This window comes from Eleutherodactylus coqui, chromosome 3 (assembly GCF_035609145.1).
Source record: "Eleutherodactylus coqui strain aEleCoq1 chromosome 3, aEleCoq1.hap1, whole genome shotgun sequence".
NCBI lineage: Eukaryota > Metazoa > Chordata > Amphibia > Anura > Eleutherodactylidae > Eleutherodactylus > Eleutherodactylus coqui.
This window is the reverse complement of record NC_089839.1, coordinates 260,277,762-260,294,281: the sequence shown is the minus strand read 5'-3', so window position 1 is coordinate 260,294,281 and position 16,520 is coordinate 260,277,762. Positions and strand designations below refer to the sequence as shown.

The 16,520-nt window shown below is 43.5% G+C and overlaps 1 protein-coding gene across 1 annotated transcript in view; it reads right to left on the bottom strand.

Moving 5' to 3' along the window:
- Positions 1-4,021: 4,021 nt before the first annotated feature.
- The window catches only part of RPAP2 (RNA polymerase II associated protein 2), a 96,211-nt gene continuing 83,712 nt past the window's right edge, over positions 4,022-16,520 (bottom strand). Inside the window, exon 12 of the mRNA XM_066597349.1 lies at positions 4,022-4,739. Coding sequence (XP_066453446.1) covers positions 4,580-4,739 — 160 coding nt within the window. The 3' untranslated portion in view covers positions 4,022-4,579. The remainder of the gene's footprint in view (positions 4,740-16,520) is intronic.

Genomic DNA, 16,520 nt, shown 5'->3' with positions numbered 1-16,520 from the left:
TATGTGACACCAGCAACGACTGCAGCATAAATATTCAGCGGTTTGGAGAAACTAGGGTTGCGTAAACTACCTGCCAGCTGCGCTATACATATGCAGCACAGGTCATTTATATAAGAATTAGTATATATCATCAGTCTAAGACACCACATGCAGCTTTAATTGACTGGTGCTGCCCACATGAACAACACCAGACCAGCGAGCAGTGTCTTAGACTTCTGCTACATACTAATATACGTTGTGCATCAGGTAGTCAGAGTAGTGGTGTGGCCATTTTTGTTAGTCCAAGACAGCAGGGCTGCTTTAATTCCTTATTTCTGATATACTGGAGCAATATACTGTATAAATTATTGTAAAGGTGGATATACCCTTCGTGACAACCTTTTATGTCAGGTCTGCTTCAAAGGTTGAGGGTTTGCAAGAACTTTAACTCCTTCATAAGACAATGTATTATAAAACCAAGAATTGTACATTTTCAACTTAGACTTTATTACATGCTATTCAAATTGATACTCTGGTGTTCTCCTTCTCCTTAATAAAATAGTTTCATACTGACCACTACTCTCCTCTTGGTTCTCCTATACTTTGACTAGAACCTGGACAACTAAGTTACAGAGCCTGAGTCTAAGTCGAAATACCATAAAACCACCAAAACTACTCCAAGTAAACTGTATTTCATAGCTGCACTATTTATTCAAGTCTAGGGCTACTTTAGGAAATGTCAACTATGTTGGGGCTCACCGAGCGTATTCTGGCTATGTATTATGTGTAACACAGCGCTAAAAGCCAGTTGATTTACATTGGGCCAATCCGACCTGTTCTTTCACAGGTGCGTATTACATGAAAAAAATGCAGCATGTCCTATTTTGGCACCTAATACTCTTCATTAAAGTAAGCACTATGGGTGCTTACTTTATGCAGTAAATACACATATTACATGCATATTTACTGTGTATTAGGCCTTGATAAATGGCTGTGAATGAACACTATGTGAACAAGTGCCATCTGTGATTGGCTAAGCGTCAGCCAATCACAGCCGGTGCTTCCAAAAGGCAGGGATTTTTTAATCTCTGGCCAGAACAAAAGAAGATGATCAGTGCCGGGACCGAGGGAGAAGCTGCGGCGGCGAGTGCTTCTAAGGTGATATGTGTGTCTTTCCCCCCCCCTGCAGCTAGGGCTTAATTTAAGCATTGACAGTAGGATTTCCTACTGTCAAAGTTGCATCGCACCGCACGAAAAACAAGTTTTCGTGCGATGTGATGCAACAGAGAGGAAGGCTCCAAAGGGAAACATGGTCTACAAAGGCTCACGAGTCGTGTGCATATCACCGGACCTGCAAGGTTTTTGTGTCGGGTTGTTGCAGGCTACAAAATATCGCATTTGTGAAGTAACCCATAGGAAAGCATGGGCTTCTCATACATGCGATTTGTAGCATTGTAGCAAGGATACAAAATTGCGCGACTTTGTCGCCCGTGTGAACGAGGCTTAAAGGGGTTGTCCCGCGCCGAAACGGGTTTTTTTTTTTTCAAACCCCCCCCCCCGTTCGGCGCGAGACAACCCCGATGCAGGGACTGAAAAAAAGAACAGCACAGCGCTTACCTGAATCCCGGCGCTCCGGTGACTTCTATACGTACCGGTGAAGATGGCCGCCGGGATCCTCTACCTCCGTGGACCGCAGCTCTTCTGTGCGGTCCATTGCCGATTCCAGCCTCCTGATTGGCTGGAATCGGCACGTGATGGGGCGGAGCTACACGGAGCCCCATAGAGAACAGGAGAAGACCTGGACTGAGCAAGCGCGGCTAATTTGGCCATCGGAGGGCGAAAATTAGTCGGCTCCATGGGAATGAGGACGCTAGCAACGGAGCAGGTAAATAAAAAACTTTTTATAACTTCTGTATGGCTCATAATTAATGCACAATGTATATTACAAAGTGCATTAATATGGCCATACAGAAGTGTATAGACCCACTTGCTGCCGCGGGACAACCCCTTTAATGCCCGTAATACACAGCCAGAATACGTTCGTGTGAGGGAGCCCTCATACATATATGGGACTTTGTTGTTGATCCCTCTGATGCCTTGGTATAGAATAATAACCTAGAGCCTGAAGCTCGTCCTTCCTAGCACAACCATGTTCCCACTTCTTTGCCACCTCCTGATAATTTTATTCGTTATATTTTCTATAATGTAGAATTAGAAACAATCAACATTTCGGCACCTACACAACTATTACGAACAGGCTTAGGGTTTGTTCTCATCAGCATCGGAGGTTCAGTTCGTAACCTCAGTTACTGATTTTTGCTAGAAAACCGGACAAAATAGCGCAGCAAGCAGCGCTATTTTATCCTGTAAATTCCAGCAAAATGACAGACTACTGACCAGAAATTGATTGGACCCAGTTAGTCATTGGGGGTTGTTCAGTGCTGTTCAATTTCTGCAACCCAAAGCACATTTGTACCATTCTTTAGTTGATTTACTAAACAAAGCTTTGTGTTTTGGAATGGCCAAGTCAGAGTCCTCACCTTAAAAAGTGTTTAACACAAAAATGTGAGACATATAATAGGTCATTTTCTGATGACACATTCCCTTTAACCCTATTGAGGATGCCGTGGCATAATCAGAGGGCTGTGCAGGCAAGGCATCCCAAAAATAATGATTAACTGAAACACATCTGCATGGCAGAATAGTCCAAAAGTCCTCAACATTGGGCAACTTGCAGTTACATGAAATGTCTGGTTGAGGTGACTACTGCTAAAGAGGAATCTTTAGGTGATTAGAGTCAAGGGTTCACTTACATTTTCTCCCTGCACAGTGGAAGTTTACTCAATGTGCTCCGTAAAATACATGAAAAGGTACAACGGTGTGTGTTATTACTTTACTCAGATTGTGTGTGTGTGTCTCTGTAATTGTGACTGTGATAACGCAGCACATTTTGCTAGTAATCAATGCGGAAAGCCAAGTCATTACAAAGGGTTCACTTACAGCTGTATTTCCTCCTGGTGGATAGAAATAATGTCTTTATTAAACGGAAACCTGTTATAAACCAGCTATACTGGCAAAACAGTCAAGTATTATACTTTACAGAGCACAATTTGGTAAAGGTTTTGATCAACTCATACATAGAAAAATATGGTATAAAAAAAGTTTGCTACGCCACATGTATATTCATGGCGAGTGGTACGATGCGTGTGCTGGACTGTTTCTCCTGGCTGGACTGCACCGCCTAACTCCACCCCTCTTTGGCGCAGTTGCATGATCATGTATGAGGATTCAGCATCCCTGATCATAGATCAGGAATTGGGGGATTAGCACGGTGTGCACAGTAAAATCAAGTGAGTCTGTGCCCAAAAGAGCCAGATGAACTGCGCATGCGCTGGGCCAGGATATACACATGTGCAGACCACTACATCATCCATGGCACAGTCTCAGGTGTTTGCCAGACTAGGACTCCTAAGAGAAACTGTTTGGCCTGCCCACTAGAGGCTGTTGGGCCTGCCTACCGGACAGCTCAGTATGAATTTATATGCAGCGCAGGAAAAGTTTACCATTTTCTTTAAAAGAGTTGATCAAAAAGTTTACCAAAGTAAGTTTTGTAACTTACAATACTTGTTTTACCAGCATAGCCGGTTTCATGGACATAAAAATAATGACAGATTCCCTTTAAACTCTCATACCCCAAGTATACAGAATACGAAGTGTGAGTCCTGCACTCTTTTACATCTCAGGTGCCAACTAAGAAAAAGTACTAAAGTAAATCTGTGAATTATTAGACAGCCCATACACTATTTTTATATTACATTGTAGTCAGTGTGCTTTTACTTAGCATTTGTATTTTGGGTGAAAAAACAGCATTTTACAGCAGCTGCACTGATCAAACGTATGTCAATGTAGATGACACCTCGAGACCCTCCCGTCGACTTGATACATGCAGTCAACCACTCAGTGCCTTTCTAACCACATACAAGCCTTTTACACATGTCATCCTTCCCTTTAGGGCTAAACCACATAGAAATACAAGAGAAAGCTGAATAAATCTTGGCACGCCTCAATTTATTGTTGCAAATAGTATGTGCTTCTGATTGTAGAAGGTTTTCTTAGAAGTAGAAAAAAAAAGTGTGTGAGAAAATGTTCAGAGCAGGCCAACACTTCTCATGAACATGTGTTCGGGGGACCACAGTCTGGAATGAACGTGGAGGGGCTGCCGTGCTTACGGATGGTTACGGTGCCAGAAACCAGAAGCACTTTCTCTTACGCTCTGGTTTCTTGCAGTTTTACAGCAGCTAAAGCTCCGAACCTCAACAAAATTGTACGTGCTCCTTAATGCATTTGAAGAGCATTTACCATAAAAAAAAACCAAAAACAAATAAAAACTTGGATATCTAAATCAGATGCTACATGACAAAAGTGACCATAGCAGCACGATTAGTAAAGGTCTCTCGTAGCATCGTTTAAAGGAGGCACTCCCATCTAGTGCATGGTATGTTGTGTCAGGGTCTGTACATTTACACCTGAGAAGGGAAATGGTTTTATCATTTATTTGCATTTTATAACCATGAAGACATAATTCCTTCATAAGAAATGACTAAATAGAAGACGATGATAATGTATCGTTGGCAAAGTTCCTTTTCAAACATTCCAGGTCTTCCTTTTGAAAGTGTAATTCCTCTAAGAGCTTGGATACAAACTGGGTGTAGAGTGGATTCTGCTCAGAGTCCTTGTGAAGAGGGATTGTGGGTAATAAACTGAAAGAGAATAAAAAAATGTATATATTAGGTCACTAGATAGAATCATATGCGATAAGTGTCCACAATTTGTATTGCCCAGTAGCAGTATTTCACTGTGGCTCCAATTAAAGGACTAATCTAGGACTTTTACTATTGAGGACTTATCCTCAGGAAAGATTATCAATAGCTGATCGGCGAGGATTTGCTGCTCTGGATCCTCACTGATGAGTTGAATATCCAGCCCGCTGACAGCGGGGCCGGATGGCATAAATCGGTGGTCAGAGCCAGAAGTGTAATTGCTCAAAAGCCATCTTTTGAGCGATCGTCGTTGCTTGTAAACATGGCCATCTTTCAGTTTTCTGACGAACGGTGGATGTCAGTTCGGCTTGAAATCTGTCATTCGGCAGAACAGCTGATAAGATGGACTGCAAGCTGTGTTCAGCCCCAGGACTGCTGATAACAGCCGATTACATTGTCTCAGCTGTAATCAACACTACACAACAAAGAATTTATTCAGAGAACAGCGGGTGGGCCTCTGAATAAATTCAGCTCCCAATGGCTCACATGCTAATTGGTACTAATAGGCATTAGTACCAATTAGTAGTTTTTGCAAAATGATCGCTCAAAAGCCATCTTTTAAACAATCATCTTTGTGTCTAAATGCACCTTAATACATGGCTTCACTCCAATTGAATGGGAGCTTTACCTCCTATAGCACTTCCAGCTCTGACCGCAACGAGAAACTGGAAGTGTAAGAAGAGGCATCACTCCCATTGTTATCAGTGGGAGTGAAGCCATGTAATAAAACTTCTGGCTCTGACCATCGATAACGATTAGAGAGGAGCGAGCATACTCGCTAAGGGCAATTGCTCGAGTGAGCATTGTCCTTAGCGAGTACCTGTCCGCTCGAGAGACAAGGTTTGGGTGGCGGCGCGGGGGAGCGGCGAGTTGAGGCAGTCAGCAGGGGGCCCGGGGGGGGGGGGGGGGGTGTCGGAGAGGGCAGGTACTCGCTAAGGGCAATGCTCGCTCGAGCAATTGCCCTTAGCGAGTATGCTCGCTCATCACTAATAACGATGTCTGGCCCCGCTGCCTTGACAATGGGCTGGGATCCAAAGAGATGGACCCCTGACAATCAACTATTCTGAGGATAGCTCATCAATAGTAAATACTTGGAATACCCCTTTAACAGCAAAATGATAGCAATCCATGTTGCAGCTGACCTTTTTTGCTATTATATATATATATATATATATATATATATATATATATATATATATATATATATATATATATATATATACACACACACACACACACACACACACACATATACACAGGGTGGAGCGCGGTAATTTGCTAATTTGGGAGTGAAAAAAAAAAATAATGAACTTGTAAAAACTTTATTTTATATTTTATTTACATTGAACAGTAGTGGAATTTACAAATTATTTGGTTTTAAATATTGTATCTGGCAAATGTTGACCTTCGCTATCCACACACTGCTGCATACGTTTTCGGAAGTTCTCATGCACTCTTTCAAGCATGTCGACTGGTATTCTGGCAATCTCAGCGTCAATATTGTTCCTTAGGTCTTCCAGGGTGTTGCTTTTTTGAGTTGCAGGTTGTGGCAGCGCTGTTGGTCGAAGAGAGGGGAGAGTGGGCGTTGCTTATAGTGGCTGACGGGAAGTTTGTCTGCAGCTGCTTTTCAGTTGTCATCATGCAGCGGACACGTGAGGAGCGTTCATTTTGTGTTGAAGCGTATTTTTCAAATAACCACTCGATCATTGCAATGCAACGTGCTTTTCGTTTGCGATTCGCTGTTCCCCCACGCGGACGTGTTCCTGGACGGCAATCAGTTGTAAATTGGGTAAATGCATTCAGAACAGCAGGGAATGTGTCATCTGTACGAAGAGGACCTGCGAGAAGTGTTACAACACCACAAAACATCGAACGAGTTAGAGCAGCAGTATTGCAATCTCCGAAACGCTCTGCTCGGAAGCAAGCACTTGCTCTTGGCATTTCAAGACGTTCTCTCCACCGGATTCTTCATAGTGAACTGAATTTTCACCCGTATACAATGTGCGTGGTCCAACAATTGTCAGCACGGGGTTATGTTACACGACGAACATCTTGTGAAGACATGCTTGCAGCCATACCTCGTGACGCAATTGTGTTCTTTTCTGATGAGGCACATTTTCACCTCAGTGGGTGTGTAAACAAACCAAACATGCGGTACTGGAGCGATACAAACCCCAGAGCAGTTCACCAGAGAGCTCTGCATTCGGACCGCGTCACTGTGTGGTGAGCCTTATCACGAGTAGGCATCATTGGCCCTTACTTTTTTCCGGCAACTGTGAATTCCGAACGTTACGTAACTATGCTGCAGGATTTTTTCCAGCCAGCACTCGAGGCAATGCAATTAGAGGATACATGGTTTCAACAAGATGGTGCCACTGCACACACAGCGAGAGTTACCAGGAATGTTTTGAGGCAAACGTTTCCTGAACGGCTTATCTCTCTGAGGGGTGATCTTAACTGGCCGGCACGCTCACCAGACTTAGCCCCATGCGATTTTTTTCCTTTGGGGTTACCTGAAGTCTAAGGTGTATTGCAACCGTCCCAACACCCTGGAAGACCTAAGGAACAATATTGACGCTGAGATTGCCAGAATACCAGTCGACATGCTTGAAAGAGTGCATGAGAACTTCAGAAAACGTATGCAGCAGTGTGTGGATAGCGAAGGTCAACATTTGCCAGATACAATATTTAAAACCAAATAATTGGTAAATTCCACTACTGTTCAATGTAAATAAAATATAAAATAAAGTTTTTACAAGTTCATTATTTTTTTTATTTCACTCCCAAATTAGCAAATTACCGCGCTCCACCCTGTATGTGTGTGTATATATATATATATATATATACATATATATACATATACATACACACACACACACGTCAACACACATGTAGTACTATACAATGTATATATCATACTTCTATAAATCTAAAGATCCCCTTGGACAGAGTTATGTGCTATAGGCCGCCTGCACACGGGCGGAAATCCCGCCGCGGGATTTCCGCCACTGAAAGTTTGCATAGGAGTGCATTACAATACGCACTCCTATGCAGACGGCCGCGGTTTGGCCGCGCGAAATCTCGCGCGGCAAACAAACTGCGGCATGTCCTATTTTTGTGCGGGGCACGCACTCACCCGGCCGCCGGCTCCGGTCTGCGCATGCGCTGGCTGCGCGGCAGCCGGCACATGAAAGAGCCGGGGCCGCCAGGCGCGGGTGAGTACGCGCTCGTCCCTGCAGGCTCTCGGGTCGGGTCCCGCGGCGAGAATTCTCGCTGCTGGATCCGACCCGCTCGTCTGCAGGCGGCCTTAGGCAACGCCTATCCTTACGCCGTGTTGGAGCATGTGGATGAGGAGAGCGTGTGTGTGGGGATTGTTCAGTCACATCCTCTACAAATAGGGTTTATCAGTTGCTAAAAAGTGAATTCGAAAGGGAACACTAATAAGGTTGAACTTCGTGTTGTCATTTATGCAAAATAGGCCATTGCAACTGAACAGAATAATGGCAATCTCTTTGTAAGTGAAGGAGCAATAGATAAAGTTTAGTAATTAGGTTTCCAACATCTGATTAAGGGTTCTTTTACACAGGATTATTTTTAACTGCTTCAGCAACCGGCAGTCATCCCAGCGGTCATCACTCCTGTGCTTTCACGCAGAACGATGATGGAGACAGACGGGGATCACTCCGGCCACCAGCCTCCATTCACAGTTGTTCATAGATGGACTGACTGTTCACAAGGAGCAGTTTATTTTTATGCCTGCAGACCTGGATGAACGAATTATCTTTTTTGCTCAGTGGCTCCCGGCATTTACACTGAATGATTATTGTTCAGATTCCAGCAATCTAGCAATAATCTGAATAATCATTCTGTGTGAAATGGCCCTTACTAATAAGTGGCAATTCACACATTTTGGGAGAAAATGTTCTTTAATTGGGTTGCCCAGGCTAGAAACCCCATTTTCATACACCCTATTAGGGAATTTTACATTAATAGAGGGGAAGCCCCCATTTGGAAATCATTTCTTGGTCAAAGAGAAAGCAATTACAAAGAAGCTCTCTCACTCTCTAGAACATCTATTGAAATTGCTTACTGCCAGGTTTCCCCAACTTTAACAGCTGGTTGCTGGGAGTCCCAGCAGGGGGACACTTTGTGATCTGCTTATTAACAAGGGACCCTTCTAACCAGTAGAACGGAAAGACTGGTGGTGATGGCGCAACACTTCGAGCTTGAAATTAATAACAATGTGGTAAGAAAACATCCCCCCAAAATTCAATAAGGTGAGTGGCCAGCATGTAAAACGTGTTTCGGGTGTAACCCCTTCGTCAGTTCAGCTGGTAAGAGCATACAAACAATTGGAGGGTCCCGCTATGCCTGTATGATGTGGCTCAGTCCAGATGGGAGAAGTTACTAGAGTCTTCAGAACACCCATCGTTTATTTAGGGTTACCCAGTAGGTCATCACACTTTACAAAAAAGGATAGAATCTGGTGAAGCCCACCTTTAACTATCACTGTGGCAAAGAGAAACTGGTCTTACATTTCCTTCTAGAACAAGATTTCACTAACGTGATTCTTACAGCAAGATTTTTGAAATGATTATTTTATTAACTTCAGCCGCAGCCGCTGGGCACATGAAATATGAATGGTCGGAACTCCTGGGAAGTGATGGATCAATAACCACGGAGAAAGAATCAGAACTTTGCAGTGAGCGGTGAGTGCGCTTTTAGAGTTTCGCTCAGACGCTGCTAACCCTACAAATACACTGGTAATTAATGAACACCTCGTTATAGTGAAGAATATATTAAGAACTGAAAGGGGCAAAACACTGCCATACATGAATTAAAGGGAATGTCTCCAAATTTATGCTGCCCCATCTGAAGGAAGTATGGACAGTAACACCGATGACAATGGTTGGTCACTTGCTGTGGCCTTCATAAAAAATTAAAAATAAATAAACCGTTTATCGGCTGTAGCTCCGCCAGTCCATTCAATGATGAGCGCACACTGTGTAGTCTCATGAGCTGCAGCGTGGGACGCCGCCAATTGACAGCCTTCTCCCTATGTACAGCATTAGAAGAAAATGCTACAGGTTTTCCAACTGGATTTGCAATAGATTACTGTACAATGCAAGTGAGTGAGTTTTTAACAGATCGCATCCATCCCCACACAATGCAAAATATCCATGTGACATTGACCTTCAGCGTGGATTTTTAAGTTTAATCTGTTTATTCATTTTCACACAAGCCTTAAACCAACATTTCTCTAACAATTATTATGATTCATAATGGAGACATAGTGGTATAGTCCGCTGCATTGTGGGCTTGGAGGTTTTTCAGGTATGCTTGGGGCAGAGCCCTTGCATAAGCCAAAAAAGTTCTTTATGGAGTGTCCTTCCTTTTGAGTGCCTCGGAGTCCTATAGGAGTAGATGCCAACGAGGTTTCTTTTGACTCCTCTGTCGTCATGGCCTTTATGGATGAGCTCTTCTAGTTGCATTTCGCCCCACCAAGTATGATCTCCATGTACTCATTTACTTAACCAGTCCCTATATAAACTCACGGACTATGAACGTAACTGTTATGATAAACACTCAATTTTGAGGGGAAATGAACAGAAGGACTGCCAATTCAGTCTTTTAAAATAATAAAGAAACATATTAAGAAAGGGAAATAAACAAGCAGAAGTAGACGGAAGAATGAGACAGAAGGGGGTAAAGGAAGGTGGGGTAAGAAGGGGGGGGGGGGTAGGTACTGGATCTGGTTGATAGCGAGGTGGGAGGGTAGTGTCCTGGTATTTCTCTGTGTCTTGTCACCGCTAGAGATGAGCGAGCATGCTCGTTTAATCCTGATGCTCGATCGAGCATTGATATTGTCGAGTAACTGATTACTCCACATGCCTCCATTTACAGTATAAAAGGATCATTGGGATAAAATTCTTCATTTCCAGGTTTTAAACAGACAATCTTGGATCTCCAGTAAGTTCTACATTATAGTCTTGCTTTATTTCAAGTCTAGGATTTTCCTGTAATTTTACACTTCTGTAAGATAAGTAGCAGATTGACCTCTTCTACATCTCCCATCTCCTTGTCTCTGATCCCTATTTTGTGAAGCTACGTTGGGGTTTTGTAGGCGTATAAAGCACAGGGTGTCTCTCGAATAAGACACACTTCAATAACTCAGCAACAAACGTATGAAAGGCTGTTAGGATTTATATGATGCATAAGAATCCCAGTTTTTATCCACATAAGATCTATTCAAAATGACCCCCATGGTTGATGTGACAAAGCACAAAGCTTCCCGAATACTAAAGGCCATTTTACACGGAACTAAATTTAGCGTTCAAAAAATTGTTGAACCAAGTGAAGATTAACGATAATTGTCCAGTGTAAACGCAGCCAACGCTGGAATGATAAATTGTTCGCTTTTTGTTGCTAATTTTTTGCAGGCCTAAAAATCATTGTTGGATGGTTCACTAATAGAGATGAGCGAGCGTACTCGGAAAAGCACTATTCGCTCGAGTAATGTGCTTTATCCGAGTATCGCTGTGCTCGTCCCTGAAGATTCGGGTGCCACTGCGGCTGACAGGTGAGTCGCAGCGGGGAGCAGGGGAGAGCGGGCGGGAGAGAGGGAGAGAAAGATCTCCCCTCCGTTCCTCCCCGCAGCTCCCCGCTCCGTGCCGGCACCCGAATCTTCAGGGACGAGCACAGCGATACTCGGATAAAGCAAATTACTCGAGCGAGTAGTGCTTTTCCGAGTACGCTCGCTCATCTCTATTCACTAATCGTTCGGTTTAAATACCAAATTGCTCAGTCGCTCTTTCACTTACACAGTGAATGTAAATAACTCCGTGATTTCTTGTTTGAACAGGCCGACTATGTATCTGCCTGTATAAACAGGTTGCCCGAGTGACCGATGACCGAGTTCAAACGACAAATCGGCAGATCTAAATGGACCCTTATTCACAATTCCACAAGGTTATGTGGCAGAGGCCGCATGTAGGTTTGGTTCTTCATGTAGCCCCACTAGAAAAAAAAAATTGTACAGGCCGGTGATCGTGGGGAACAGAGAATCTCCATGACCTGATTAGGCATGAGCATGGGTCCCTGAAATGGAACTTCAGTGCAATGTCTCACTGCAAACTGTACGGGCCATTCCTCTTTGTAGAGTCCACAGTAACCAACTCCTCCAATTTGGACATGCTAGAAAATTTGTTACTGCAGCAAATGTGAGGAGACTCTGATGATTCAATCTACCAGCAGGACGGTGCACCATCCCACTTGACCTTAAAGATCGTGCCTACCTCAACAATGCCCAACGTCAATGCTGGATGGGAAAAGTGGGAAGAAACGTACAGACCCTCTAACAGTGGCCCCCAACTTAACTCTGTGCAATTTTTAATTTGTGTGATACATCAAGGAAAATACCCATTTGCTGCCTCTGCCACGTAACCTTCATGAACTGCGAGTAAGAATTCAGGAAACCAAAGATACTGTGATGTAGAGTCTAGCAGAAGTTTGATTGTCGCATTGATGTTTGTTGCATCACCCATGGGGCTGACGTAGAACTGATGTAATGTGGACAAAACCTGGGAAACATGTGCCGCCTATAATTCAGAAAACAGCCTCTCGTGTAGGTATGGGATAGGCAACAAGCCTCTATTAGGGGATTTACTCCATAATACATGGTTGTGATCCTTAGGCTACATTCACATGGTGTTCCAAGCCCCGTTCATGGAATTCATCTCAAGGCTCTGGCTAGCTGAAAACAGCATCATGACCGAACCGGGATGGCATTATAGACTCGTGCATGGCATCATAGATTCGTAAAACCGAGGTCAAAGCAAGCTTTACATCCATTTTAGCAACTTCCATTCAATTCTGGCATATTAATTGGACAGATCAGCATAGTCTGTCTCGTCAAAATGCTAGAAACGTGCTAAAATGGGGTTCCATGCGCTATATGAAAAAGCCTTATAGTGAGTGATAAAATTAATCATTTTTAACAGCTTTGTGGGTCTCTATTTTGCTTTATGGGGTAATTATATAAGTTAGGTTATAAAGGAAGGATATGGGATTTAGCTTGACTATATAGGGTAATTATATAGGTTACTGCGGAAAGTGTTAAAACTAATTAAAAAAGACAACCAAGAATAAAAATCCATAATTCTGAACAATAGTCTGAATAAAAAGGCAAACGCTGGTGTTTGTAGGCAGCGCAGAGTGTATCTGATTAAAGATGTAACATTGCAGCAGATTGCTTAAAATATTCAAAAGATAAGCCTTGTGCCTACATATTAGGCTTGAATGGATGCGTTTTCCATTACATAAGCCCCAATGCTGGATGTATGGCGTTACGATCTGAAAAGCGAGGTCTTCTTTTAGAGGATATAAAATCACAGAATTACCTTGTATTCATTGTTCTAAAAAAAAAAAATATACATTTTTCGATGTGATGTAAAAAAAAAGTCATAGCCTGACAACTGGGGTAAAAAAAAATTGCATCAGCCTCTGGGCTGGAATAAAATGGTGTTTGCAGAGCATTTCTAGAATAATCGAGGGATCAGGAAGGGTAGAGAGGAAGTCCTGGGAGAGCGAGATGGCAGTGTGGTTAGGTCTGTACTTTTGGAGACAAGGATATCAGAATTTCAGAGTGGAGCACATGTAGACAGCCTCCCATCACTGCACAGCCTTACAGATCATTCAAGAGATTGTGAACCCCACCGGCACCAACCCCCAGACACAGATCTGTGCAACCACAAGACTGAAATTGTTAATCTTTGGAAACGGAAGGAAAAACACAACTATGAGAATTCCGTTACATTGATTTCTCAATTAACGGACACATGAATTATGGCAATAGCCGTACAAAATAGCCTTACTGGAAATCGGCATGCATTCTGTTACCCACCAGTGTTGCAATTCTCTAATTATAGCCTAGTCTTTAATGGTTACTGGCCATTATTAATAAGTTAGAAAAAAACAGATGAAATAAAAAAAAATAATTTATATATATATTTATTTATATTTTCCCTGACAGGGGATGTGATTGCACCCGAGGCCCAGGAGTCTTAGGGGGGCCATAAGGCCTCAGTTCTCCATACAAGGAGCCCAGTGCTATGAATAAAGCATCACAGTTGGGGGCCCCATTATAGATTCTGCATTGGTGCCCAGAAGTTTCAGGTTACGCTTCTGTTCCCTGATATATCTTCATCACAATTGCTCAGTTTACAAGGTGGAGTGAACCACAAATGACCACTGAAGCTCTCACCTGTAACATTGAAATCTGTCAGCATACTACATAAAGGGTCTTCCGAGACTACACCAGTGATGACCTATCCTTAGGATAGTTGATTGGTGGGGATTTACCACTCAGGATACATGCCAACCAGTGCGGCGACTTCTTCTCAGGCGTGAGACATTACATCCACTGGTTACGAGGTTGAGAACAACTTTGTCCAATTGAAGCGAATTGGACTCCTCTGCAATACGTGGCACAGCCACTACATAATGTATGGCGCTATGCCTAGTAGGCCTTGCACCCAAGCGCTGCTGTCACTTTATTTAGCTGATGTGTGGGGATCTCAAGCAATGGATCCCTGCAGATCAACTATTGATGACCTATCCTGAGGATAGCTAAATAAATAGTGAGGTGCTGGAAAACCCAATTAAAGTGGCCAAACACATTAGATGTTTATCAGCTGAACCGGATGAGATCAGCGGGTCCAGCTGTTCATCTAATGGGGATCTCCCGACTCTCTCCCAATGATAGAGGTTGCGGGAGATAAGGATCAGGCAAGTTGTTCCGTATGCTTTCAGAGAAATAAGCTGCCATGGTAGCGGCTTTCTATTCAAATTCAGTATACAGGTACACAGCATGTGTATAGGGATGCTAGGTGAGATAAATGTACACATCAAAAACCAAGATCTCCAAATTTTAAAAACTTTTCTTTTTTTTTATTTGATATTAGATAAAATTTTCCCATTTAGATATTTTTGGAGAAAATGATAATTAGCTGTAGCCAGGGATAGACCGACAACCGCTAAGCAGATAATGTGATGAGTGGCCTGGTAAAAAAAAAGGTACCAGTACCAAAGGTCTAGGTGAACTGGTTACATAGCTGCCAGGATTTAAATGCCCCGTTCACAAGTTACTTTCTAACTTCCAACACTGTCATTTGTAGGGCCAAAATATCCTGCTGATTTTATCATTTTCTTTTAAATATATCATCATAATGGTCAGCGGTCACCTTACATTTCTCCCCAATGGGGTGTCCAGTTTTCTGCATGAATGGCGAAAATGAGGACAGAATTGGCTTTGGACTTACATACTGCATTGTGAAACCAGCCTTCATGTATTAGCTTCCTTGCAGTGCCACTTCAAGGCTCATTCACCTTAATGGGTTGTCTGTGTAATGCCAGACAGGACCGGTCCTTTAAAAGGCAGACGTTCTTCATAACCACTCACAGTTCTAGCCCAGAGATGTGGATCCTGAACAGAGGACCCCCTCTTACTTCCTAACAGGTTATATGAAAACTTCACAACTCCATTGCTATGGTTTGCGGCCATCAACCAACCCCTCCTGGTGGCCATGGCGCATATACTCATCTCCCTCTCTCTAGACGCCTGGCTCCAGAGTCTGCTCACAATCGGCAGCTGCAGCCCAGAGGGTCAGTGTGCAATTTTAAAAGTACATCCTGCCAATCAACAGTGTTCTCTGGATACATCAGGCATGCTCCTCCTATGAAGGATGCACGACTATTAGCAGTACTTGGAGTAAGACAAAAATGACTGAGTGTGTTCCGATTCCCTGGTCCCTGAGACTGGCCATTCCCCACTACTAGAGATGAGCGAGCGTACTGGGAAAAGCACTACTCGCTCGAGTAATTTGCTTTATCCGAGTATCTCTCTGCTCGTCCCTGAAGATTCGGGTGCCGATGCGGCTGACAGGTGAGTCGCAGCGGGGAGCAGGGGAGAGCGGGCGGGAGAGAGGGAGAGAAAGATCTTACCTCCGTTCCTCCCCGCTCTCCCCCGCAGCTCCCCGCTCCGTGCCAGCACCCGAATCTACAGGGACGAGCACAGCGATACTCGGATAAAGCAAATTACTCGAGCGAGTAGTGCTTTTCCGAGTACGCTCGCTCATCTTTACCCACTACGTTTCTGTCCCCGACTTGATCTAAGTTCCCGTTCACACTTTTGCGTTCCTCGACTTGGTCTAAAGTAGCATCAGCTGTTACACTAGTGGGACCACTTCCTGGGTATTGGCCTGAGGACCATGCAGCAAAGACCACATCCTGATTGGAATACCTCAGGAGCTAAACCAATGTGTAGCACAGCGGATCTACATCTGTTGATCCCGCCACCCTGGTCTGCCTGCCAGCCGTTTTAGTGTTGCATTCGATGTATGTAAACATATGCAGCATACTGCCTCTAGTGGTGACTGCAGGCTGCCAGAATTCTATCAAATTCTGTGTCTAGGCAACAGTAGCGACTAAGTAATTAAGATGTAATCCCTTGTGTACTTCTGAACTATCATATCTGTTTCATGCTATGATTATAGTGGCAAATGTAATAGTATGCCTGGAGCCGAAACCGATAAAATATGGAAATCAGTCCTCCATTATTGATGAACAATCTAGGTAATACCAACATGTATTGTTACAGGTAATATGGGGTAAGGTGCATCCTGCAATCATTGTTCTAGTAATTGCAGAATCTCTAACGCGGTA